General features: G+C 39.0%; 2 protein-coding genes across 9 annotated transcripts in view; one reads left to right on the top strand and one right to left on the bottom strand.

The window, feature by feature from the left end:
* LOC125960460 (uncharacterized) overlaps nucleotides 1–10,097 on the bottom strand; it is a 35,272-nt gene extending 25,175 nt beyond the window's left edge. The window contains exons 1-2 of the mRNA XM_049694464.1: nucleotides 10,081–10,097; nucleotides 9,621–9,998 (exon numbers count right to left, since the gene is read on the bottom strand). Of these exons, the coding sequence (XP_049550421.1) occupies nucleotides 9,621–9,998; nucleotides 10,081–10,097 (395 nt within the window). The remainder of the gene's footprint in view (nucleotides 1–9,620; nucleotides 9,999–10,080) is intronic.
* The window catches only part of YAF2 (YY1 associated factor 2), a 64,976-nt gene continuing 47,192 nt past the window's right edge, over nucleotides 9,943–27,726 (top strand). For 3 of the 8 annotated variants that reach the window (XM_049694074.1, XM_049694075.1, XM_049694072.1), the window contains exon 1: nucleotides 12,552–12,661. Coding sequence is in view for 4 of the 8 variants with exons in the window: in XM_004274449.4 (XP_004274497.1) it covers nucleotides 10,096–10,121; nucleotides 10,570–10,695; nucleotides 12,286–12,487 (354 nt within the window). In the remaining 4 variants the exon portion in view is untranslated. The other 5 variants (XM_004274447.3, XM_004274446.3, XM_004274449.4 and 2 more) reach the window with 4 other exon arrangements.

The raw sequence follows: 27,726 nt of genomic DNA, 5'->3' as shown, positions 1-27,726 counted from the left end.
AACAAATTTTGCCAACAGATTAGTTTCTGCTATCTGATAAAACTAAAAGGCAGTGGAAAAAATGCCTTGCTATTAAAAACACCAGAGAAATTTATCTGGGAGTGGGGGGGGTGCAGTATGTGACACTAGCAGAGGAGCTGAAAGCAAATGTGGAAACTCAAAACCATCAAAGTAAAGCTGCTTATCCTCCTAGCAACTGGCATGACTTCATATACATGAAATCTTACTTGGACATCTTATCACATAGAAATGCTTTGATGTCAGTTTAGAATCAAGGACTTCTATATGCTTCTTAAATAACCAGAGGTTTCTATCTCCATAAACTGTTATAAAGTTCTTTTGTTAAAATAAGTTAAGATTGATTTTTTAAATGATCACATCTAGGGACTTCCCTGGTGGCACAGGGGTTAAGAATCTGCCTGCCAATGTAGGGGACACAGTTTCAAGCCCTGCTCCGGGAAGATCCCACATGCCACGGAGCAACTAAGCCCATGCGCCACAACTACTGAGCCTACGCTCTAGAGGCCGCAAGCCAAAACTACTGAGCCTGTGTGCTGCAACTACTGAAGCCTGTGCACCTAGAGCACGTGCTCCACAACAAGAGAAGCCACCGCAATGAGAAGCCCACGCATCACAACGAAGAGCAGCCCCTGCTCGCCGCAACTAGAGAAAGCCCATGCAGCAACGAAGACCCAACGCAGCCAAAAATAAATAAATAAAATTATTTTTAAAAAATCACATCTAGTGTTTGTAAAGTGTATTAACTGTGTGAAGAATATATATGTGTGTGCACATATATATATGTATATCTCCTCATTTAAACTTAGGTTGGAATTTTAAGGATTTTAGAAACTTTCAAACCTATAAAATTCTGTTATTCCAAAGTAGTTCAAGAGTTTTATGGCAATTTAGTCATGGAAATACATACATTATAAACATTCTAATTAACTTTGGTACTTTTTCTCCATAATAACAAGAAATTATAGGATTTGTAGAGACTTACAGTTTAGGCAGCTGCTACCAACAGTGCGTGGTATTTGAGCTGTGGACTTGATTCAAACAGCAACTGAGATTCCATCTCTCTCTCAGACCACACTATGTGGATAGAATGCTAGAATTTTAGAATTTTATACCTGGAAGGGACATGAGAGATTTTTTAGTACAATCCTCTCATTTTACAAGTAAGAAAACTGAGGACCAGAGAAGCTTAATGATAAATCATTTGACATATATTTAGATACCAAAAAACAACTAGATTAAAAATAGTTCCAGAGTAGGAAAACCAGAGCCAACTCAAATATGTTACAACCTTCAGCTGATTATATACCTCTCTCCTTGTTGTTTTCATCTAAAAGATAAATAATTTTTATTATCTGTAAACTTCTAGTTGTCTGAAGTGCACAGGGAACCCTGAGCAGAAGAAATCCCTGTGTTTGGCCTGGCTACCACATAGGAGCATCAGTGGGTCCAGGGAGGATGGGTTGCCTAAAAGTTCCACTAAGTTTTTAGGGCTTTCAACCCTCACTGGCATTCAGCTGCTGGTAAAAAGAAATGTTTACATAGTTTACTGTGTACTAACCATAGTACTTTATGTATATCAACCCACAATAATTCTACGAGGCAAGTATTAGTATCATTCCCATTTTATAGATGAGGAAACTGAGGTACAGTTTAAAAGGTTTAATAACTTGTCCAATGTTAACCAGGCAGTAGTAAATTGTAGAGCTGCGATTAGCAACTGTTAGTCTGGCTCTAGCCATTCTGTTGTTACCTCAGAAAAACTGCATCCTTTCTAAGGGCTTTACATATATCGATTTGTTTAACCTGCATAATAATCCTATAAATACCTAATATTATTAGCTCCATTTCATAGATGTGAAAGCTGAGGGACAGGTTAGGTAATTTGCCCAAGGTAACACAGCTAGTAAGTTTCAGAGCCAGAATTTGAATTCAAGCAAACTGCCTATGGATAACGCCCTTAACCACTGGTTAAGCAAACAGTTTTGTTTTGCTTATTGTCAAAATTTATTCATATTAAAATTTAAAAATATATTTAATCTGAGAAATATGAAGCAATAAATAACATGTAAAATATGTTACTTAAGTATATTACTGATATACTTTTGAGAATATACTAATGAAATGTACTGTTTAAATGGCAGTGTGTTTGCTGCAAGAAATCCTTGTAGGAATTGCTGGAGTTTTATTTATATTACTGCAAAAACCGATGCTAGTTCAATCACTTTCATATGAAGATATATGACAACAGATTGAAGTTTCTCCTTAAACATCTGTCTCCAAGATTATGTCTAAGGGAAATATTACTTTCACTAGTGAGAAATTTGACATTGCAGTTGTGTTTGTGCTATTGGCAGAAAGATTTGGGGCGCTTAATAAAATTTTCAGACGTTACAGTAGACTTTTCTGGGTCAAACATGTTAATATAAAAATGTTTAAAATATATTTGACTTTACTAGGGGTTCTAAGTGTAGCTATAGTATTTATATTTTGTATTGGAAGTCTATCAGATTACTTAATATATGATTGAGGATGAAACCTTTACAACTGTGGAGTCTATTAACATGCTCCTTTTTATAATAAATACAACACCATTAACTTACTTGGTTATAGGATATGCACATGGAGTTGCTTTCCTTGCACTCCTCTCATATTAAAGATGCAGATGTGTGAAGGCACCCAACAGAGTTAGTGATGCAGTATGACTGCAGTTAACAAAGACTATTTCAGTTTTGAACACTCTGATTGCTAGGAATATCAAAGTTATGACCTTCTCAACAGCTAATCCCACCATACTACATTAAATATTCTCATAGACTGTAAATTTTGCCATTGAATATCTATAAGATCTATAAGGATAAATATAAAAAACTTATCCCAGGGGCATGTGTTAAAAACTTAAAATGGAGCTAATAAGAACTAGTAGAAATGAAACAGAATTAGTAAGAAAATACAGAGATAAAAGTGGAGTTGGGAAAGAACAGGAAACCTAAGAAGAAAGTGTGTCAAATAGAAAACTAAAATAAAGGAGAAAAACTTGGAAACGAGCAATTGAAAAGGCAGTATCTGTAGAAAACAAAAGAAGGAAAACATAAGGAAAAATGAACATAAAATAATGAGAATGAAACCAAAACAAAATACTGAAGACCAGCAGATTAAAGAACACATTTTTAAAAACTTTTTATTTTATATTGGAGCATAGCCGATTAACAATGTTGTGATAGTTTCAGGTGCACAGCAAAGTGACTCATCCATACATATACATGTATCCAATTCTCCCCCAAACTCCCCTCCCATCCAGGCTGCCACATAACATTGAGCAGAGTTTCCTGTGCTATACAGTAGGTTCTTGTTGGTTATCCACTTTAAATATAGCAATCTGTACATGTCGATTCTAGACTCCCTAACTATCCCTTTCCCCCATCCTTCCCCTCGGTAACCGTAAGTTCAAAGAAAACACTTTTAACAAAAAGACTTCTTTTTTTTTGGCTGCGCTGTGCAGCTTGCAGGATCTTGGTTCCCTGGCCAGGGATCTAACCCATGCGCCCTGCAATGGAAGCGCAGAGTCCTAACCACTGGACTGCCAGGGAAGTCCCCAAGAAAAATTTTTAACAAGAAAAAAAATCTATAAGAATGGTGCTATTTAATACTCAAATAGCTGTACATATAAAATATTCACTCCATTGTGTAGTAAGCAGATATCCTTTGCACCAAAGGGAAATCACAGTGCAGACCGCTAGGGCTTTGGAGAAAATCCATGTTCCCTTTTTAGATAATTATTCTCCTTTTTAGGAAGAGCTCCAGTCTTGCTATTTAGCCCTGGGTAGAGACTGAATGCCTAACCATGGGACATCAAGTGACCACAATAACTGAGCTTCCTTTTATGAAATGAGTGCTATTTGGACCACCAAATGATAAGGCTGATTGTGCTTGGCAGCAATCTATCACCGAGTGGAAATTGTATATGATATTGGATTTGAGCAAAGATGGAAGGCACAAGTAATTGCATGAAGTGTCCTTCAACAGTGACTCTTCCTCTCCTTCAATCTATATTTACAGCCTTATGGGAGATTCTTATAACTGGTTTATTGAGGAGGAAGGTGAAAAACCCAGGACTGGTTTACAAATGGTTCTTCATGATATACTGGCATCAAGCTGGATGGTTGTATCATTACAGTTCCAATGGAGAGGTGGCCCTGGAGGGCAGTAGTGGAGGGAAATTCTCTTAACGAGCATAATCGAGAGCAACACATTGGACTGTCCACCTCCTCTGGACTGAAACACGATCAGAAGTATGGATCTTCAGTGATTCGTGAGCACTTGCTAACATTTAGATTGGACTGTCAGGGACTTGGAGAGGACAAGGTTGGAAAATTGATACAAGAAGGTCTGGGGAAGAGCTATATGGATAGACGTCTCAGAACAGGCACAGGGTATATGAAGATATTTATGTTCCATGCAAATTCTTACCAAAGGGCATCACTTGAAGAGGAGGCTTTCAATAATCAGGTGGACAAAATGATGCTCCCTTGATGTCTGTAAACCACTGTCCCCAGCCACCCTAGTGCTTTCTCAATGGACCCATGTGCAAAGTGGCCATGTGGCTGAAATGGAGGCTCTGCATGGGCACAGCAATATTATCTGCTCACCAAGGCTGACCTTGTAGCCTTGTTACATTGTCACTGCTGAGTGCCTAACTAATCAACAGCACAGACCAACACTGGGTCTTCTGTTTGACACTCTTCATTGGAAGGACAAACCAGCTACCTGCTGATTGGTTGATTATATTGGACTACTTCCCTCGTGGAAGATGACAGAGATCTTTTCACTGGAATATATATATATATATATATATATATTTTTATATATATGATATAGATTTGCCCTCCCTGCCTATAATGCTTCTGCTGGCACCACCGTCCATGGACTCACAAAATGCCTTATTCATTTTCATTCTATTCTGTACAACACTGCTTCTGATTAAGGGCCTGGCCAGATAGAACAGTGGAGTGGATTACTCAAGATTCAGTCAGTTTAAAGACAACATCCAGAAAGAATGTGGTTTCACATTTTACATCATCCACATCTTACATCTTAAAATGCAATATATGCTTTGAATCAGAGCCCAGTGTGTCGTGTGTCTCTCCCATAGCCAGACTAAACACGGGAATAAAAAGATGAAAGTGGGAGTGGCTCTTCTCACTATTATATGTAAAAACCTGATTGCAAAATTTTTGCTTTCCATCCTCCTAACATCAAACTACTGATCTGGAGATCTTGATTCCTGGGTTAAGAATGCTTCCAGGGCTTCCCTGGTGGCACAGTGGTTGAGAGTCTGCCTGCCGATGCAGGAGACACAGGTTCAGGCCCCGGTCCAGGAAGATCCCACAAGCCGTGGAGCGGATGGGCCTGTGAGCCATGGCCGCCGAGCCTGTGCGTCCAGAGCCTGTGCTCCGCAACAGGAGAGGCCACAACAGTGAGAGGCCCGCGTACAGCAAAAAAAAAAAAAAAGGATGCTTCAAAAAGGGGCCACAACATGGTTCTTCTACTGGACTAGAAGATGAAACTGCCAGTTGGGCATTTACTGCTCCTCATGCTACTGAGTCAGCAGATCAGCTTTTTTTGGATGGAGAGATTGATCCTGATTACAAAGGGAAAACTGGGTATCTGGTATACTGTGAGGGTAGGAAGGACATGTCTTCAACCCAGAACATTCTTGAGAGCACCTCTTAGTATTTCAATGTCCAAACGTAAAAGTTAACGCAAATTTCAGCAACCAAATCAAGGCAGGACCACTGAGCATTTAGGAATGAAATTTTGGGTCACCTTTTCAATCTGAATTCATTCTCAAATTCTTACAGATCCACAATCCTTTGTCCACAATTCTGTAATCTAAAAGCACTGAAACTTGAAAGCATTTTCACATTTTGCCTGTTCTAATTTAGCAGTAAAACCTGAGTAGAACTGATGTGAAGTAACTTATAGACTTTATTTTTCCACTTAGTGTGAAAATTTATATGTTTTGCAGAAACATTAATGCATTTGATTATAGGTCACTGTTTCAGAACCCACGTGGAGTGTTAGGTAATTACACAGTTTTGGACCATACTGCCTTTTGAAAAATCCCAAATGTGTTACTTATGAAACATATCCAGCCTTTAAGGGTTTCAGATGAGGACTGTGAATCTGTATCAGTAGTGTTACAAGAATGTGCTGGATATGTTTATTTAAAAAAATCTTTGTTGAACTTTTTCACTGGTGTAATGGGGTGAATTCTGTTCCCCCACCCAATTCATGTTGAAGCACTAACCCCTAGTACCCCAGAATGTGACTGTATTTGGAGACAGGGTCTTCAAAGAGGTAATTAAGATAAAATGAGGTCCTTAGGTTAGGCCCTACTCCAATATGACTGGTGTCCTTATAAGAAAATGAGGTTAGGACACATATACAGAGGAAAGACCAGATGAAGAAACAGAGAGAAGGCGGCCATCTGTAAGCCAAGGAGACAGCCCTCAGAAGAAACCAACCCTGCTGACACCTTGATCTTGGACTTCCAGCCTCCAGAATTGTTAGAAAATAAATTGCTGTTGCTTAAGCCACCCAGTCTGTGGTATTCTGTTTTGGCACCCCAGAAGCTAATACAACTGGTAACATATAATTTTTATGACCAACAAACATCAACAAAGGTATCTCCATTTTGTAAAAACAAAACACCAACTGACTAAACAAAAACCAATCAACCTTTTAAAATGTGATTGGTTTTACACCTGTAGCTTGCTATTGTTGTACTTCATTTTGAGTTCTTTCAGGGAAGGTTTGTAGCTTATTTCTGCCTCATTTATACCATTTTCCCCCTCAAATTCCAGTTGATAAACAAGATGGTACTTCTCATTTCAGGTAATAGCTCCTGTTGCCTAATAACTATATATAAAGCTTTAATACATAGTTTTTATTGCTGTTGTTATGCTCGCCTTGTTGATATAAACTCAGGACTAATCAGAACAGCCTGGGGTCTCTGGGATCCAAGGTCAGTTTCTTGATATAAGACAGGTGCACTCAATCTTTTTTATCCACCTCCACAGAGAACAGAATCCTGTGTGCAGGAGTCCATGCACGTTTCAGTAACTTCTCCAGTCTCTACCATTCTCGGAAGCATAAGAGAATGGAAGTTAATATTATTATATTGATGGCCCACGGATTTTTTTTTTTTGGCTGTGCCATGTGGCTTGTGGAATCTTAGTTCCCTGACAAGGGATCGAACCCTGGTACCCTGCAGTGGAAGCGTAGAGTCCTAACCACTGGACCACTAAGGAATCCAGGGATTATTTTAATTTTTAAAAGGTACAGCATTAGAAAACTTCAAGAATTTATTGTTAAATGGTTAAAAACTATTGTTAAACTGTACCATTTTACAAGTGACCCTAGTGAATTGCATGTCTAAAGTACTGAACTCTGGTGTACTAAAAGGATACATGAATGGGTAAGAACCTGCATCATCTAGTGACAAGCATCTTTCTCTTCTCCGCCAGCCACTCTTCCAGACAGGTAAGAAACACTTTAGGAAAAAGGTGTGATTTTTGTGGTGAAGTAGGAGAAGTAGCTCCTGTATCTCTGTCTCCATGGAAGCCTAGTACAGGAAGGGGTTTTTCTAAGATAAGCACCAATAAATGGGAGGCAGCGGGTACAGTGCAAGGGCATGTGCCTTGGTATTTCGCAGAAAATGGGTTTCTGGTTCTTCTACAGGGACTACATTGCAGAGTTGTAAAGTAGTTTGGAGAGTTGTACATTTCAGCAGTGATTGATGATCCACTGCTCAGAATGTGCTTAACAGGCTGTAAATCCTGGTATGAAAAAAAATTACCTCACTGTAGAATTGTGACACAGGTGAATGTATTCATTCTGAGAATATTTACTGACTGCCTACTATGTGTCAGACTATTCTAGGGGCTGGAGACGCAGTGATGAAGACAATGGATAAAAGTTCCTGCCCTTCTTGAATTTATGATTCAGAGGTGGAGCTTACTTTATAATGGTGGATGTTATATTCTAGCGAAATGGTGATTTGCACGTTGGGGATTTTTAGAGTGCTCCATTTGCTTTTCTTTTGATTTAAAAATACTTTGTTGCCATCACTTTTGCAAGTAGGCCACTTTTTGTTAATCTCCTTGATAATCTATCCAGCTGAGGAATTTAAAAACATCACAATACCTTAGACTTGGAAGGGACCTGCATTGAGATAATAGTTTTAACTCCTTTATCTTACAGATGGAAAAAAGGAAGTGACTTACCTAAATTTACCATTACATTACTGAGAGATTGAAGACTAGGCCTTAGATCTCTGTATGCTTTCCTCAATCATATTCCTCATGGTTTCTGGGTTTCTGAATTGAGGTCTGAGTCATAAGAAGCGATGCTTGCAAAAAACACAGATGGTGCGATGAGTTCAGAAACGGCTGTAGATTGCAAACCTGATTTGGTTAATCAGAAAGCAGGGCTTGAAAATAGAAACAGACTCACAGATATAAAAAACAAACTTGCTACCAAAGGCGAGAGAGAAGCAGGGAGAGACAAATTAGGGGTATGGGATTAATAGATACAAACTACTATGTATAAAGTAGATAAGCAACAAAGATATATTGTACAGCACAGGGAATTATAACCATTATCTTGTTATATTTATAATGGAGTATAATCTGTAAAAATACTGAATCACTATGCTGTAACCTGAAACTAATACTGTAAATCAACTATATTTCAATTAAAAAAAAAAAAGCAAGCATGACTTGGTGAAATACTGACGGGGTATCTGAGCTCTAATCCTGGCCAGTTCATTAAAGAAAACATTTAACCTGGTCCCTAAATTCCTTCTTTCAAATGTAGGGATAGGCTAGTTGATGAGAACATTTGCATAGTACTCTGAGCCCTTTAAAACATGCATTTATGTAAAGAGATTTACAAAGTGCCAGCACATAGTGGTAAAAAGTGTCATTAGGCTAAGAAGTCTCAGAGCCTTAGCAAAGTTCTTGATCAGCGTGGTGACATAATGTTACCCGCATTTATTATTAATCTGGTTGTGAATTACTGAATAGATTGAGGAGGTGGGGCTGGAGTTTCAGAGACCAGTTGGATGGGTTGCCAGAGTCCAGTACAACACGAGGGCATCCAGTACGCTACGGTAATGAGACCTGGGAGGAAAGTGTTCTTTTCTTAACAACGTTCAGGGCACATGCAATCTCGTTATTTACAAAGAAGAAAAAAGGTTTTATGAGTGTTTTTTGTTGTTGTTTCTTTATAAAGCAGCTACTGTAGAGGCCTGGGAGGCGAGAAGAGCGCATTTGGAATTAAACCAGGGTTAGATTCCTGGCTTTATCCTTTTCTAATTAGGTAATATAGAGGAAGTCACCTAACCTCTCGAGCCTCGGTTTCGTTTCCTCCAAATTAAGGGCGACAATCCCTACTTGGTAGAGCATTTGTGTGCACAAAACCAAGTGGCTTAAGGCACCTAGCAATGGCGCTCACTGGTGGCTGCCGCCTGCCCCCGGGTATCCTTCGAGCTAGGGCTGAGACGCCAAGGACCGCCCAGGCCCGGAAAGCGGTTCTACCTGGAGACCGCAGTCGCGCACTCTGCTCCGGAGTCGGGCTGACCTCTGAACGCCGGCCCCCGCCTTGGACCAGGCTTCGCGCAGGATGACAGAGCATCTCTCGCTGGAGGGGCTCCCAGGATGCCGACAGGAAGCGGGCGGCACCGGGCGGAGAGGCGGTGACCGCGCCTGAGGCTGCGGCGGCCACCCCCACGCGGCAGCCCGCGAACTCGCCGCGAGTGCTGGGCCGCGCTGGCCTCGTTTGAAGTCTCCGGCGCGGCCGCTGGTTGGCGGGCGCGGGTCACGTGGCCCAGGCAGGAGTTTCCCCGACAGCTGGAGGCTGCGTGGGATCCGGCGGCGGCTCCGGAGCTCGGCGGTGCGGCCTTCCCCGCCCCCTCCCTCCTCCCCCGCCCGCTTCCGCCCGTCTTATTATCCTCCTTATTGACAAATAGAGCGGCCGCGGCGGCGACTCTCGGCGTGCGTTTGTAGCCAAGCCATGGGAGACAAGAAGAGCCCCACCAGGTAACAGCGCCCGGGCCCCCGGGCCCGGACTGTGCAGGCGGCGGGGCCCTTGCGCCGGGCTTCAGGCGGCCGCCTCGCTCGCAGCCCGAGCAGCAGGGCGAAAACGGGGGCGGTGCCGCCGCTGCGCGAGCGCTGCCGCGTGAGGGGCCGGCGCCGGCCGCCCCACAATGGAGTCGCGATGGCGGCGGCCGGAGCGGCAGCTCGGGGTGTCCGAGCGGCGGTGGCGGCGACGGCGGCGGCGGCGGCGGCTGCTGCTGCGGCAGCGGCCGCGCTCACGCCCCCGCCTTCCTGACTCCCCTCCCCCTTCGAGCCGGAGCCTGGCGCGCTGGGGGCCTGCAGGGCTGGGGTCGCGGGACTGGGGCGGGGGGCGAGGCGGGGGCGGCCGCGGGGCCCGGGCGCGGCCCGCTGGTGACCCCGCGCCGCGTCGTGTCCGGGTTGTGTCCTGCAGGCCGAAGCGGCAGCCGAAGCCGTCCTCGGATGAGGGTTACTGGGACTGTAGCGTCTGCACCTTCCGGAACAGCGCCGAGGCCTTCAAGTGCATGATGTGCGATGTGCGGAAGGGCACCTCCACCCGGTGAGTCCCGGGCTTGCCCCGCGCGGCGCCTGCCCACCGGCTCGCGGCGCCGAGGACGCCCCTGCGGCCGCCGCCCCCTCCCGTGACACTGGCAGACCCGGCGGGCGGAGGCGAGCCTGAGGTGGTGGCCGCGATAGGAACTGGGTCAGATTGATCGCGACCCAAGCGATGCTTTGCGGTGAGGGGTAATTGAAGAGGCTGGAACGTTTTTTGCTGCCAAGAGAGAATAAATTGTTTAAGGGAGGCATTAGCTACTGCGATTTAATTCGTGTCGCTGGGTGTAATGCCCCCCCGCCCCCCACCCCTTCCCCACCACACAGTCCGGATGTAATAACGTTGGCTGCATTGTTGTGTTAGTGTGCAGGAATCAAAGAAAAACGATGAAATCCTCTTTAGGAGCGAAAGATGTAATTTAATGTCGTTCCTCAAAAAAGTATCTGATTATAGAATCCACAACAGATTAAGCTTCCTTTTTTTTTTACATAGACGTCTGGAAGGGTCAGATCAGGGGTTTGTGTAGTGTTTTTAATCCCAGGTCCTCTAATATTGTATAAATAAATAGTTGGAGGTGAGCCCAGTCACAGGGACACATTTTTTCTGAAAGTGTCTGAATATCTTTAGTTTGATTAGATGGCAATCTGTTAGACTATACAAATGGGATAAAATGATCTCTGCTTATTTTCAGTCTTTATTTTATTGTAAGCTTACAGTATGATAAGAGTCTTTTAAAAAACCACTTAAGTGTATTAAGTGGATAAAGAAAATCATTCAGAAAATTCAAAGTCTGTGGCATTCTTGATCTGCCAGCACTTAGTTACTGTGATTTATGGCCTAATATTTAGATGGCATATACTCTTGATTAAAGTCTGTTAGAAACTGGATTATCATGAGAATACTAATGCGTTATACTGTTGTTTTTAAAAAGGGCTATACAATAGTAACATTAGAGGAATAAATATATTCAGTAGGAGTTAGATTCCTAAAAATGAGATACCCAGATTTTTAAACACCATTTACAGCATTTTATTAAATTTTTAAATGTGAACACATAAATGGTTGTCAAAACTTGAAATTTTAAGATTTGCTGAGTGAAGCTAGCTGCTTTTGACATACCTGTCTTTTTGTAAACCACAATATGCTTTTCGTATATTAATTCTCATTACATTGGATAAAATATATTAAATATTTTAATCATGTCCTTTAAAAAGAAAATTTTCAAACAGCTGCTAAATTCAAGGGAATATAACAGAACATGCTAAAAAGAAAAAAGTACCATTTGCTAAAATGAATGTGGTAACTATTTTTGGACCCGTGATTTAAGTATTTTGAAAAGCAGAGTATCTTTGTATCTCTAAGTCTATATAAGGTTGGATTTGGCTTAGATTATATTTGTATATCTATGTTAGTACTTTGTACTTTTTTAAACGCTCAATAAGCAATTTTCAGAAAAGGCAGGAACTTTAATGTGGAGACAGTTTTTATAATCTTAATCTCTGGTGCGATATTGTTGCTTTTTGTTGTTCCCTCTCTATTTTCTTGTAGCCACTAGAAAAATACTGAAACTAGAAGAGCCTGTATGTTTATTTGCAGGGACAGCAAGGAAGGGGGGAAGCTGGTGTCCTACTCCACAGCCAGTCTTGGGGTTAGAGGAACCCTGAGAAATAGAGTAGGTGGTGGCAGCTCAGAAGAGAAGAAACAGGCCGAATACCTGGCACCTGGAAGAAGAAGGAATATAGTGCACAGGGGAGTTGGCCCAGGACAGAGAAGTGGGCCTAGTTTAAAAGAGGCTTGAGGCCCACATGGGGGCCCCTGATTTCTTACCAGTACATCTGAGCTCTTATAGATCCAATTTTTAGTGGTGGAAACATTACTTGAGAAGGACTCAGAGAAGCATTGTCATTTGGATTGAAACTGAAGAGGCTCTGGGCAACTCACCAGAAGTCTAAGGGACACTCTGTTCCTAAAAGTAAGTGTTCTACACTACGACCCTCTCAGCTTCTTCCTTCCTCTCTCTGAATTTGTCTCTTCTCTTTTGATTTTGGCCCTAAGTTAAACCTAAGAGCTCTAATTTCTCTGTTACCTGTTATTTTTCTCCCGTTGTTTCTGAAATTCAGAGTGGAATCCATGTTTGGGTAGAACAATGGAACAGGGCACTGTTAATAGGGCAGATATTGATTGCACCACAAAATATTTGTCTCTCTGGTAATATTAGAAAAACAGGATTAAAGGGCTACATAACACTGGAGAAGCAAAAGTTTCAGTAGTTAAAAGAAATAATTCTCTACGACTGACATGTTAATTAGCAGTTAGGGTAATTTCAAGAATAAGGTTGGCAATTACTAAAGCAGGGACTGGATAGCTGCAGAGCCCAGGGATGCAGTTTGCTAATTACTTGTTTTTGTGACTGACAAACAGGACTCGAATCCCTTGGGTCAGACTCACCTTTGAACTGATTTTGTCTTAGTCACCAAATGTGAGGCCAAGTCTAAGCCAATCCCAGAAATTTGAAAAATCTTCTTTTTAAACCTCCAGAGAAGATGGAGTCCATGACCTCCCTTTTTTTCTTTTTTCTTTTTTTTTTTTGTGGTACGCGGGCCAGTCACTGCCGTGGCCTCTCCGTTGCGGAGCACAGGCTCTGGACGCGCAGGCTCAGCGGCCATGGCTCACGGGCCTAGCCGCTCCGCGGCATGTGGGCTCTTCCCGGACCAGGGCACAAACCCGTGTCCCCTGCATCGGCAGGCGGACTCTCAACCACTGCGCCACGAGGGAAGCCCCATGACCTCCCTTTAAAGTCTTTCTGACAGTCTTTTTTGTTTAAAGGATATCTGATTCAAATCCTTTATATTGCAACAGATGACCTTTTCCTTTGGCAATATCCCTGGTAGGTTATGTTCTTCTGCAGAATAACTGTATGGAATGAAATGAGGTTATATTGATAGCAGTATTTCAAAATGAAATGTGATTTGAAGTAGCTTCAATTCCTAAATTGATAAATTATATTCTTTAAGTGTATGCCATTTCTCTGATTGAATTTTAATTTTGTACTTGCTGGCCTTAATTAGTTTAAATTTCACTAATCTTTTTTAAAATCTAGACTCTAAATAACTAGATAGTTCAAAAGTGAAGTTTTCTACAATGTGCTTTTGTGAAAGAATCAATGATAAATGTCAAACTGACAGGAAAAATGTAAAAATGAAAAAGTTACAGTGACAATTATTTTCAAAGGTACTACACAATTTCCTTCATCTTTATATTTGAAATTCTTTTAACGCAGTAAGTGTCTCAAATATAAACCTAAGAAACTTTAAGAAATCAAGAACCATTCTGAATCATCAGAGAAAAAGAAATATTTAGTATAGTGTGTGTGAGGGTAGTACAATCAATGTATTGAGTTAGACTAGTATCTTATTGCCACTTCATATAGAAATAGAAATTAATGCTTAATTCAGATCGCAGATACTTAAAAATGAAAATGTTAGAGCTATTTGTTTTGGTTTTGAACTGTGATCTAAATGAGAACCCATAAAACACCTAGTCCAGAGCAGGCTTTCAAATGTAATTTCAAGCGTAACAGGTAATGTTATATTTTCTCAGGATAAATTGTAGTAGTCCCTTTAGGTTTCTCAGAGATGTTATGTTAGAGAACGATGAGAAAGATTTCACATATTAGCAAGAGTACTGGGTGTTATACTAGGAGTCTGGCAGTGAATTCTTGTCTCATTTCAACCACTTCAACATTCAGCAGTTTTTATTGAACGTCTTACTTTGTACGAGGGCTGAGCTAGGTACTAGACATACAGTGGTGGGCAAAATAGATGTTTGTTTCTTCTGTAAAATTTTATGATTTGCTGTGAATTCAGAAACACTTTGAATTGTAACCAACTCTGTACATGAGGTAGTATTAGCTAATCTTTATGTGTGAGCTGAAGAGGTGAAATTTTCTTGTTAAAAGAAATAGTGTTTATAATTGAACAAGTATTATGGTTAGGATCTGACTGTTGTTAAAAAGAATGAGTTATTTCAGCTTCTATAAAATGGAAGTAAACAATATAAAATTCACATTTTGAAGAAAATTAAACCAGTTATCATCTGATAAAACTCTTTTCCAGTATCATTGTTGTCTTGTCATACTTGCTTTCTGTCTTCTAATTTGAGGCTTGGCAGATTCTCCTAGACCCTTGGTGTGGGAATGTGAGAAAAGAATTGCGGACCATCTCAGTCAGTCTGTTTTTCAGAATGCAGAGTTCTGAGCCTCCCTTACCTGAGGATCCTTTCCAGCTACCACACAGGTGTTGTTCAGAGACTCCTTATTCTAGGAGGTTGGTTGGTTTGTTTTTCTCTCTACATCTTGGGTTAGAGTAGTCACACGGGTTCATTGTTTAAGAGAAATTTTGAAAGTGGTTAGTGTTTGGATAGTAGTGGTTTTCAAAGTGTGATCTGATGAACCCTGAGGGTCCCTGAGGACCTTTCAGGGAGTTCATAATCATACTAAGATGTTATTTGCCTTTTTCACTGTGTTGACACTTGAGGAGGTGGTACAGAGGCAATGGTGAGTAAAACTGCTGGCTCTTTAGCATAAATCAAAGCAGTGGCACCACATTGCTATATTCATCGTAATCTTCACCACCATGCACATGCAGTAAAAATAATGCTAGTTTCACTTAAGAATATTGTTCATGAAGCAGTAAAAATGACTAATTTTAGCAAGTCTTGTGTCTTCTTTAATATTCTGTCTGATGAACTGGGAAGTACAAGTAAAGCACTCCTGCTGCATACCAAACTAGTGTGGGTGAGTCGCGAGAGAGCAGTTGGAGTTGTTTGTAGTTGTTTGAGTTTTGAGCAGAACTAGCTTTTTTCATAGAACGTTATTTTTATTTGAGAGAATGCCTGGCAAACTGTGGTTATTCAGACTTGGATATTTAGCAATTTTCTCAAAAATGAACACAGTAAGTTTGTCACTTCGGAGAAAACAATTGATAATATTTGTTGCCAATGATAAAAATTGAGCTTTCAAGTGAAAATTAGAATTTTTGAAAACTTGTAACCACTACAGTGAGCTTAAGAGCCTCCTAGTAGTTTAAAGATGAGATCAGATGGTTATATCAATGAATGTAATTTCTGATATTTTATTATGTGGTTTGTCAACATTTGGAAAATTTGCATCACTCAGTAAACCAGTATTTCCCAGTAACCAATGTATGATGTTACAAAACCATGCATAGATAATCCACTCAAAGTATAAAATAAACCAATGGATTTTAAGGGAACACTATGAAAACTTCATTGACGTGCTTCCAGATTTCACATGCAGCTAACGTTTGAGAAACAGCTCTTTGTTGTGCTTTTATTTAGTATCAAAGAAGAATATCCACAATTATCTGAAAAGCCTATTAAAATACTCCTCCCTTTTTCAACTACATAGTTGTGGGAGTCGAGATTTTCTTCATATTCTTGAAACAAAACAACACATTGCAACAAATTGAATGCAGAAGGAGATATGACAATCCAGATGTCTTCCATTAAGCTGGGTAGTTGAGTACTGCTAAGCTAAAAATATACAATTACAACTCTTCACACAAAGTTATCTTTGTTTTGGAAAATATAGAGTTTTCTCATAAAAGTATATTATTTATATTAAAATATGATTTTTTAAAAATGAAATAATGTATATTTAAGTTTTTTTCTCAGTTTTTATTTTTGATATAGTAATTTATTTCTTGATTTAGATAAGACCTAGATAAACAAAAGCTCTTTTAACTTTTGAGAGTATAAAGAGTTCCTGAGAGCAAAAAGTTTATACACTATTGGCATAGAGTCTTATTAGCTTTGGTTTCTGTATACAGCAGGTTTACTTCGGCAGGCATTCTTTCCCTTTCCTTTATCCTTTGTTGAGTGAGAGCTCTGATATAACCTAGTGACCTAGTTGTTAAACTCAGGGACCTAATCTCAGTCTTCTTTCCATGTCACCTCAGTAGTATTTGATGTTGGCAGCCTTTTTTTTTTTTTTTTTTTTTTTTTTTGCGGTACGTGGGCCTCTCACTGCTGTGGCCTCTTCCGTTGTGGAGCACAGGCTCCGGATGCTCAGGCTCAGCGGCCATGGCTCACGGGCCCAGCCGCTCCGCGGCATGTGGGATCTTCCCGGACGGGGGCACGAACCCGTGTCCCCTGCATCGGCAGGCAGACTCTCAACCACTGCACCACCAGGGAAGCCCTCCAATAACTTTTGCGATTATATTTGTAACAATATTACCAGATTATTTTGTCCATAATTTGTAGGTATTTATTGATTCAGCATTATTTTTATTTTCACAATTTTGCTTCATATTTTGATACTGTGTTATTTGATTAAAAGCACAATTTTTATAGTTAGATGAGTAACTGAGATGAGTGATTCTGAGTATTTAAACATGGGAATAGTATTTTTATAACACAGTATTTGATTATTTTGAAGATTAAATAAAAACATAAAGAACTTAGCACGTCTTACCATATTTTATTCTTATACACATTCTCAAAAGCATGTATGTGTACAAGAGAAAATAAAACTTTTATCCCAGTTTTAGAACATTTTTAGCTTTATCATTTTTTTGTATTGACATATAACATTATATAAGTTTCATGTTGTAGCATTATTTCAAGGATGACATTGTACATGAATACCTTAGCATTTTTAAGGTATAACTTTGGAAAATTGTGTATTTATTACCTCACAACATTTTCTTTAGGTCTTGTTATTTAGATTACTGAAATTTACTTAGTATAGCTGAAAATGAGAAGTATTTCTCCTAAACTACTGAAGTCATGAAAGAGTACAGCATATTATGAAATATATTTTATTACTCGATTAAATTGTGGGTTCTCTGTTAAATGATATTTAAAGTTAAAATAGTTGATGTCAAGAGCCTATCAAAAACTAAAATATACTAAACATAGATTTGTAGTATTTGTGATTGTTTAATTGAAAAATAGTTTAGAATTCAGATTTTGCATTTGTTTGAACTACACTGAATTTAAAATTAATGGGATGAATTAAATTTAATTATAATTCAAATGGAAGTAATTTTTACCTTATGATTGAGACAGTATTATGTTATCTATGAACATGTTACTTTCAAAGATAAATCAATTGTACAAATTAGCAGACACCTATATAACTATAGAAATAGGCAGACGTTGAAAAAAGAATTTTCCCTCATCTTGTGCTTCTTTATTATTTCTAATTGTTCAGTCAAGCTAAAAAGATTAGTCATTGATATCTTTCTAGAATTTGTTATTTTGCCTTGCTCGTTAACTGCTTATTCTTCAAGATCCAGCTCACATATCTAGTCCCTGTGACATTCTCCTAAGCCCATCCCAAACTTGCATTCCTTTGTGTTTTTTGTTGATATCTCTGATTGTGATCTCTATCTAACTTCAGCATTTCCTCATAAACCCAGAGTTGATTTTGTCTTTCTTATGAAGCTGAGTATTCTCTCTCAATGGGACAAATTAGCCAGAGAGAGGAGGATGGCTGTATTCTCTTCCTGGAATTAGTTCCTCAAAGTCAATTTGTGATGCTTACCTTTATTCTATCATTTAGCATACTATGGTTCTGTTAGATGTATGCATTTACTCTCGTTATGAGCTTCTTAAGAGGAATATGAGTTTTTCATTATCTTTTTCGAAGATGTTTAACCAAGTGCCTGGGAAATAATAGGTGTTCAGTAAAGTTTTGTTGAAAGAGGAATATAGGTATTAGAAAGGAAGTTATTATTTTTTTTTCAATAAGCTTTGAAAAAGTTGGAATTTTGATACAGGTTAAGTCATTATTTGGAAAAGAACCCTCCTATATACATGTGTGAATTATTGGAAATAAATTATCAGAAGTGAACAAAATTCTAGAATTCTGCACATGCTTATTCTAGGTTTCTTTGCTTATTCCTCTTTCCTTCAAGGTTGGATATCTGGCCAACATACTTTGGTAGAAAGATTAGCATTCTGTGGGGTATCAAGTTTTCATTCAATGAAACCTTAGGTGTTTTTTTTTTTAAAGACACATTTTCCTTAAATAATTATCTTTTATAACTTGTAATGTTAGTGGTTTTACAAGTGTGTAAAATATTATTATGTCATCGTGACTTTGAAACTAAATTATTCATTTAACAAATATTTACTGAACACTTAACAGTGTTTATTGGCTTTCATGATTGCTAAAATCTCTACCTTTTGTTATATATGACCTGTGGTTGATAATCGTCTGTTTTAAAAGATTCAGTAGGGGGGCTTCCCTGGTGGCGCAGTGGTTGAGAGTCCACCTGCCGATGCAGGGGACACGGGTTCGTGCCCCGGTCCGGGAGGACACCACAAGCCGCTGAGCGGCTCAGCCCGTGAGCCATGGCCGCTGAGCCTGCACGTCCGGAGCCTGTGCTCCGCGACGGGAGAGGCCGCGACAGTGAAAGGCCCACGTACCTCAAAAAAAAAAAAGAAAAAAAAAAGATTCAGTAGGCATTTTGTTCTGTAATGTTGTTTATTATGGAAATTTACAGAATTACTGAGAATTTTAGAGCTGGAAGGAACCTTTTAAGAGCTTCCAAAGTGTTTAGTCATTTTCTGAGAGAGGCTATTTTTTATTTCTTGAAACGTTAGTGGTAGAGATAAGATAATTTTCAGGGGGAAGATCTTGAGGGGTATGGGGTAGAGATGTTATTATTTAAACTTTTGAAATTGTTGAGGCCACAATTGTTTCCAAACCCTTTCCTCTGGGATTTTCAACTCTGGAGGATTCTTGCTGTCCTGCAGTCTTAGAGAACTGCCAGGTAATGCATAGCAATCTGCTGGGTGAGGTCTTTTCTATTTGTTGGAACTCATGGCTCTAGCTTAGTAGCCTCTTGACAAGTAAGAAAACAGGCCTGGAAAGATTGAGCTGTTCAAGGTCAATAGTTGGTTAGTGCTAGATTCAAATGTTTGGATTTCTAAGTCCTTTTTATTACCTTGCTGTGGTAGCATTCAAATTTGTAGCAAGTAACTTCTTAAGGATTTCTTCTTGTAAATTTCATCATACCTGCATCTAGTGCTGTACATCTTGAGAACTTCTAACATTAAACCTACTACTTACAACTGATATAAGAACTTATGTTAAAATCTGGGCTAGCACTATAGTGAATGAAAAACAAAATGACGGTCGGTTGTTTTCTCTATTTTAAGAAATATTTTTGAAGTTAAAATGTCAAACTTCATTTTGATGTCTTTTACAATAACGTTTATTGTGTATATCTTGACTTCTTTGATATCATAGTATTTCTTAGGAGAAAAATCTCAGTAAATATTATTTCCCTCTTTTATTTGTGATATAAATTCTAAGAATCTCTGATAGTATAACAAATTACAAATTTGAGTGTATGTGAATGTGTGTGTATGATAAAAAATTTGTACAGTTCTCTGACAGTTTTTAGACATGAGCTAAATCACTTCACCTTTACATAACTTATAGTCTGATCAGGGTTCTTTTACACAATATCATCCTTTATAGTATATACTAGCAATGATCAACCTAAAACAGCAGCAAGTAGATTATATTCAATGCCAGAGAAGTAGTTGCTCAGGAAGTAGAGCTCTATGTGTATTTGTAAAGTAGGCAAAGTTGTTTTGGTCCTTTTTTCATCTTTCTCCATCCTTTTTTTTATTTACTTTTTGTCTACCCAGGGCCCAAAGTCTCCTAGCCTACTTTCTAAAATGTTCTCATTCCTTTATTTACTAGAAAATCTTTCCTGTTTTAGGTAAATCTTAATAAAGTAGTAGTTTCAAGTGTGAACGTAAGTAACCTGGGCATGGGGGATAGAATTATTTATTTCTTTAAGATAATAACTCTTTTTCTGATGATAAAAGTGTTGCACGTTCATTGAAGATACTAAAGTGTAAGGAGGAAAATAAGAATGCCCACCATCATAACATCTCTCAGGCCAGAGAGATGTTAGCACAGCATTGAACGCACAGCCATCCATTCCTTTAGCCGTACTGTTCTTTCAGGGCCAGCTTTGGGAAGCCTCTTGTCAGAGAGCAAGTTGCAGGAAATAAGGGAGTAAGGAGGAGATGGGTTTGCCAGTAAGAATCAAGTAACAGGTTTCTTGGCATAGAGAGAGCTGTCCTTCCCTCAAAAGGGCCCAGAGGTTTTGAATTGTGCTCTTTGGAGCCCCGAGATCTCCTGAAATTATCTCAGTGGCTGCCAATGGGAGCAAACAAGTGGGACTTTGTGTTCCCACACTCCACTTCAACCAGATCATCTATGCTCTTATACATTTTATTTGTTAGGATTTCTCTTAATTTTTATTTCCTAAATGAGTTTTGCTATTAAAACCTTTTTTTTGAGAATCATTGCCCTGTTCCGTCCATTTAGCCTTCTACCACTCAAATTCTGCTCAGCACAGGCTGGATTAATTGTGTGACTAATTCTTAGCCTCACATTTCAAAGGGAAGAGCTAATAATGAGTTTTGTATAATGGTGGGGAGATTTGAAGCTTTTCCCTTTGAAAAGCCTTTTTTCTTTCTCCCTCCTTCCCTGTTCCTTTCCTTTTTTCTCACCCATCTTCTTAGACATTTTGCTTTCTTTTTTAAGACCAAGGCTGATAAGGCCCAGGGCTCTATAATCATTGATAAGTAATGAGCAGTACAACTTACAGATGAAAAATATTTTAAATTCATAATGTCATCAAATTGTACTTTTTGATAAAACTTAAGGCTATTTCATCATCTATATGAATGTGGTTATCAATTTTGCTCAGTATTCCCTTGTTGCCAACTTTTTGTAAACTTAATGTCTCTGATTCACACAGCACTTTTCTGTAATATTCCTTGGTAATTTACATTTTAATTGTAGTCTTGCCATCTTCCACTTATGTAGGATTTTATTATACATGTTTTTAGTGCAGGAAAATATATCTAGTTTTATTTTTCCACTGTGTATTTGTTTTTAATTTTTATGTGTACTCATGATAATGGAAAGCAGAAAAAAGAAAAGAATGTCTATATTTATGAGTTGCTTGCAATTATGTAGTATAGTGGTGAAGAGTTTTGATTCTGGAGCTCAACTATTTGTGCTTATATATTAGTCTCACCACTTACTGGCTGTGTGAACTTGTGAAAGTTACTAACTTTGAGCCTCAGTTCTTTCAGTTGTAAAATGGAGATGATAATAACAACCAAGTGTTGTGAGGATTAAATGAGATAATTCTTGTAAAGTACTTGGCACAGTGCCTGGCATACAGTAAGTCCTCAAAAAATATTAGCTGAAACAGTGAAATACATGAGTGGTAATATATTAATAGACTTCCATATATAACAGTCCCTATTGTCAAATGTGTGGATTCTAGTGGGTGACTGACAAAACCAGAACATAAGAAGTGTTTTCTACTAAAAAATAATACTTCCACAAATTGCTTCAGGGATATTTTCACCCTCTTACCCTCCTTTCCTCCCTCCCTCTCTGCCTGTTTCTTCTCTTCCCTTCGTGTGTGTGTGTGTGTGTGTATGTGTGTGTGTGTGTGTGTGTGTGTGTGTGTGTGTTAAGCTGATGTGTACTGTCACATAAACATTTGGGCCTTACCAGTAAAGTCTTTACATCTAGAAAGTACTTTGGTAGTGTAATAGTGGTAAGCAGTATATATAGACTTAAGAATTGAATAGTTAAAAGCAGCGTTGTTTGTTTTTTTTTTAACTATTTGTCAGAGTTAAAGAGTAAGTCTGCTTTCAAGGTTGGATGGTCAGACGGCATGGTCATGGTCTTTTTTAGGCCACAGTGTCTTGTTTATATTATTTCCTCTGCTTTGTACTCTCTTATCCTCCACAGTTTCTTTCTTACTCTTTATGATTGCTCAAGGCATCATCTCTCTCAAGAAGCATTTCTTTATCCATAGGCCAGAATGAATGCCCTTTCAATTACTCATAAAGCATTCTGTGCAAAATGTGATGATTATGTTTACACAGTGTATTGAAAATATTTCATTTTGTTTCTCTCTCCTTCCCTGAACTGTAATTTCCTTGAGAGTAGTGCGACCGGTCCAGAATCACATTTTAGTTTAAATCCCCACCATGCCATTTATGGTCATCTAACCATAGGGCTTTGTGGTGATGATTAAATGTGATAAATGATGTAAGGAACTTAACATAATTTTTAGTTAATAATAATGGTAATAATTGTAAATGATATTAATAAAAAATCCCAGTGTCTGTCTTTGTGTCTTGCGTAGGTACTGACAATGCTTAACCGAACTGCAAAGTCTCTTTATCATTTATCTGATTCTGTTGTTGCTTTAAACTGTTTTCCACTTGTTTTTAAGGAACATTTACATCATTTCATTTCATGGGCCTGTGAGTTGGGTAGAGTATGTCTAATTATGCACATTTACTTCATAAAAGAACTTGTGTCAACCTAAATTACCTTCATACTCAACTTTTTCAGCAGTTTAAAAAATGTTTTCTTTTGTCATCGACACAATACATAGTTGAAACCACAGCAAGTAGCATTTTATTCTACGTTGTGATTATTGTGTTGAATCTTAACTAGCGGTAGAGAAACCATTTGGTGGAAGCTGTTGCAGTAGTCTAGGCAAGAGACAGTAGTGGCCCAAACAAGGATAATGCCAGTAGGAGAGAGAAGTGAATGGATTCTAGATGTGTTTAGTAGAAAATGTATAGGACTTGATGGATGGTTGGATATGGTTGTGAGAGATAGGAATTTGGGTTTTAGAGAGGGAAGAATCAAGGATAAATCCCAGGATTCTGGCTTAATTATGCCGCTAGGTAAATGGTGGTACTTGTCACTGACCGGAAACAAGAGGAAGGACAGGTTTGGGGGAAGGTAGTGGTTCACTTTTAGGTTTGTTGAATTTCAAGCATCTGAGAGAAATCTGAGAAGGGGGATCTATGAGGCAGTTGGATATGTGGGGCTTAAGCTTAGGAAGGAGATGAGGGCTATAAATACATGTTTGTTTGTCATCAGCATACATGACCAAATTGAAGCCGTGGGAGTGAGACAGATCAAGGAGAGAATAGATAGAACAGCATGAGAAAAGAGAACCCAGGACAGAAACTTGAGAAACATCATCACTTCCTTGTGGTGGTGGAAGAAGAGAATCCTACAAAGATGAAGAAAGAAACAGAGGAGAAAGAAAAATTAAGTAGGGAGTGAGAAGCCCAGGAGAGTGTAATGTTATGGGAATAGAGGGAAGAGAATATTTTCAAAAGGAGGGGATGTGGTTGGCCATGGCAAATGGCTTTTACTTTCATCAAAATCTTAATTTTTCCTTTGCATTCTGTGTAATGTTTATTTTAACAAGTGTTGCATTAACATTTATATTTTAAATTGTAACAAGATTATAATCCTGCATAGTGCTTGCACTAAGCTTTCCATGGTAGTTACAACAGTTCTAAATTATATCTAATAAAGGAGATTAATAATGGTAGGTCAGGAGATGAGTAAAATTATGTTACTAACTTGTTTCAAGGAAGAGTGCTCTAATGATCTAGAGCATTCTTATCTAAATATCACCAAGCCTCTACTTTTACAGGTAACTCCTGGTTATAGAAATTAATAGAATTAATTTAAAAAATTGGGTCCATGTTGGTATCAAGAATTTTTTAAGTGGTAAGTACAACAACTTGGAATGCTTTCTTGGAAAACTGCATAGTTAATTGTGAGGGAGCGTGTATAGTTTGAAGAAGTCCTTATCTTCTGTTTTTAGAAGGAATGAATCATAGCATTAGGTCAGCTAACCAAGCAAATCACAGCACTTTTCATAAAACTGTACAGTATATTTGGTCTGTAAAGTGGTAGTCATTGTGGAGTGTATGGGATTTGATGTGATCCATGTTTCAGATTTTTTTTTTTTTTTTTTTTTTTTTTTTTTGCGGTACGCGGGCTTCTCACTCTTGTGGTCTCTCCCGTTGCGGAGCACAGGCTCTGGACGCGCAGGCTCAGCGGCCATGGCTCACGGGCCCAGCATGTGGGATCTTCCCGGACTGGGGCACCAACTCGTGTCCCCTGCATCGGCAGGCGGACTCTCAACCACTGCGCCACCAGGGAAGCCCCATGATTCAGATTTTTTTTAAGGCAAAAAATAATTTTGTGACCTTTTAATGCCATGCTAGACAAGCTCTAATAAGCCCACTTGTGGGTTATCTCTTTTGAGAAGTATAAGTTCATTTAACTTAATATCCATAATTCAGATTTTATGAGTGCTGAATAACAAAGTTATTATTTAGAATATAGTCAGTAGGTTGCACTATTACTGTTGACCTTAGACTATTTGAAACTTATTATATTAGAAAAATTTGCCATTGTTTTATAAATCAGTTTTACAGGACTTCCCTGGTGGCGCAGTGGTTAAGAATCTGCCTGCCAGTGCAGGGGACATGAGTTTGATCACTGGTCCGGGAAGATCCCATATGCCACGGAGTAACTAAGCCCGTGCACCACAACTACTGAGCCTGTGCTCTAGAGCCCGCAAGTCACAACTACTGAAGCCCGCATGCCTAGAGCCCGTGCTCTGCAACAAGAGAAGCCACCGCAATAGAAGCCCACGCAATGCAATGAAGAGTGGCCCCCGCTTGCCGCAACTAGAGAAAGCCCACGTGCAGCAACAAAGATCCAGTGCAGCCAAAATAAAAATAAAATAAATAAATTTGTTTAAAAATAAATGTTTTACATCAAGAATATGCACTTATGTTTTAGAGATAGTTATTAAGAATTGATTTGAAAATTAATACAGGGCTTAGAATCTCGTTAGATTAATTTTAATATGGTCAGAAAAGGTGAGAAAAAGAATTTGAAACTGCAAAGTAAAAGATTGATTTCCTTATCGTGTTGACATAATTGTTGACATGCAGAGTATTGTTAGCTGTTATTTTTGTGTATTGGGTTGGCCAAAAAGTGCCTTTGGTTTTTAAGTAAAAATAAAAGACATGTTTTTCATTTTTACCAAGAACTTTATTGAACAACATATCCACCCTTTTGTTCCACTACCTTCTGCCATTTTTCAGGCAACTTCGTAATTCTGTCTTCCCAAAAATTTTTATCTTTTTGAGCAAAGAACTGTTCCAGGTGCCTTTTACAGTCTTCCAGGGAATTGAAATTTTGTGCATTAAGAGAATTTTGTAAAGACTGAAATAAACGGAAATCTGAAGGTGCCATGTCTGGTGAATACGGCGGATGAATCAGAACTTCTCAGCCAAGCTGTAACAGTTTTTGCCTGGTCGTCAAAGAAACACACAGTCTTGTGTTATCCTGATGGAAGGTTATGCGTTTTCTGTTGACTAATATCAGACGCTCTTTGTCGAGTGCTGCTTTCACTTGGTCTAATTGGGAGCAGTACTTGTTGGAATTAATTGTTTGGTTTTCCAGAAGGAGCTCATATTAGAGGACTCCCTTCCAATCCCACCATATACACAACATCACTTTCTTTGGATGAAGACCGGCCTTTGGTGTGGTTGGTGGTGGTTCATTTCGCTTGCCCCACAATCTCTTCTGTTCCACATTATTGTACAGTATCCACTTTTCATTGCCTGTCACAATTTGTTTTCAAAACGGAATGTTTTCATTATGTTTCAGTAGAGAATCTCATGTGGAAATACAGTCAGGAAGGTTTTTTTCACTTAACTTACGTGGAACCCAAACATCAAAACGATTAACATAACCAAGCTGGTGCAAATGTTTTTCAATGCTTAATTTGGATATTTTGAGTATGTTGGCTATTTCCCGCGTGGTATATCGTTGATTGTTCTCAATTAATGCTCGATTTGATCAACTTCAACTGGTCTACCTGACCGTGGAGCATCGTCCAGTGAGAAATCTCCAGCATGAAACTTCAGAAAACTGCACAAATCTTTTTTGTGTGTTTCAGTTGCGTTTTTACCTTTCTTGAAACAATAAAACATAATATGCCGAAAATGTTGCTTATTTTCTTCCATCTTCAGTATTAAAATGGCTACACAGGGGCTTCCCTGGTGGCGCAGTGGTTGAGAGTCCGCCTGCCGATGCGGGGGACGCGGGGAGCCATGACCGCTGAGCCTGCGCGTCCGGAGCCTGTGCTCCGCAACGGGAGAGGCCACGGCGATGAGAGGCCCGCGTACCGCAAAAAAAAAAAAAAAAAAAAAATGGCTACACAGAAATTCACCAATTTGATAAGTCTTTTTTAAAATGCACGCTGATATGACAGCTGTCACATACAGTCTAACAAAATTGTTTCGAATGAAGTTAAAGACAACTAAGTGCTACTAGAGCCATCTTATGGAAAAAACCGAAGGAACGTTTTGGCCAACCGATCTTTAACTTGGATACTAACTATAATTAGCTAATGAAGGACTAATGCTTCTCGCATTTTGGACTAGGATCAGGAAAATGTTTCCTTGAACTAGAAACTATTAAGAATAGAGGATATTACTTTTCTACAGAAGTATCCCATTTTAAGATACGGTTTATAAAATGTGGTGCTTAATTATGGGACTAGGGTATTTGTCAAATTAGGAAGATCAGAATATTGTTGAAGATCAATTAATGTGATTAAGGTATCCTTAGGAAGAATGACTAGAACACAAAATAATATAAAAAGAAAAACCACACAGCCAACTGGTTAGTGTTTAGCATAGTACAGGAGGTGGTAGGAAGTGAGAGATTATTTGGGGGTTGCTAGAATGGTGCTTTATTCTGGAGTTGTAGTAATGTAGGCTTCTTTATATTTAAGTTAACTGCATCTTAAACTTTAAAAAATTTCAGTTAAAAAAAGTAGCTTGTAGACACAACAACCAGTTTTCAGGGCTGCTGCGTACTTAGACTGTGTGCATTATGCAGTTCTTTGTAATGCTTTGGTTCTGTCCAGATTTGTTGGGAAGGAAATGCCCTGGAAGGTGGTGTGTGGTTTATTAAGCAGTTTGAGGAGGTTGGTTGGTATAGTTCAGTTGAGTCTTACCTGCTTTAGCTTTAGGTTGAATTTTTGGACCTAAAAACCAAGAACCAAATTCCAAATTGGGCCCCCACCCATTAACTCATATTTTCTGTGAGTT

The sequence above is a fragment of the Orcinus orca genome, chromosome 11 (assembly GCF_937001465.1).
Source record: "Orcinus orca chromosome 11, mOrcOrc1.1, whole genome shotgun sequence".
Lineage (NCBI taxonomy): Eukaryota > Metazoa > Chordata > Mammalia > Artiodactyla > Delphinidae > Orcinus > Orcinus orca.
This window is presented reverse-complemented; position numbering and strand designations above follow the sequence as displayed.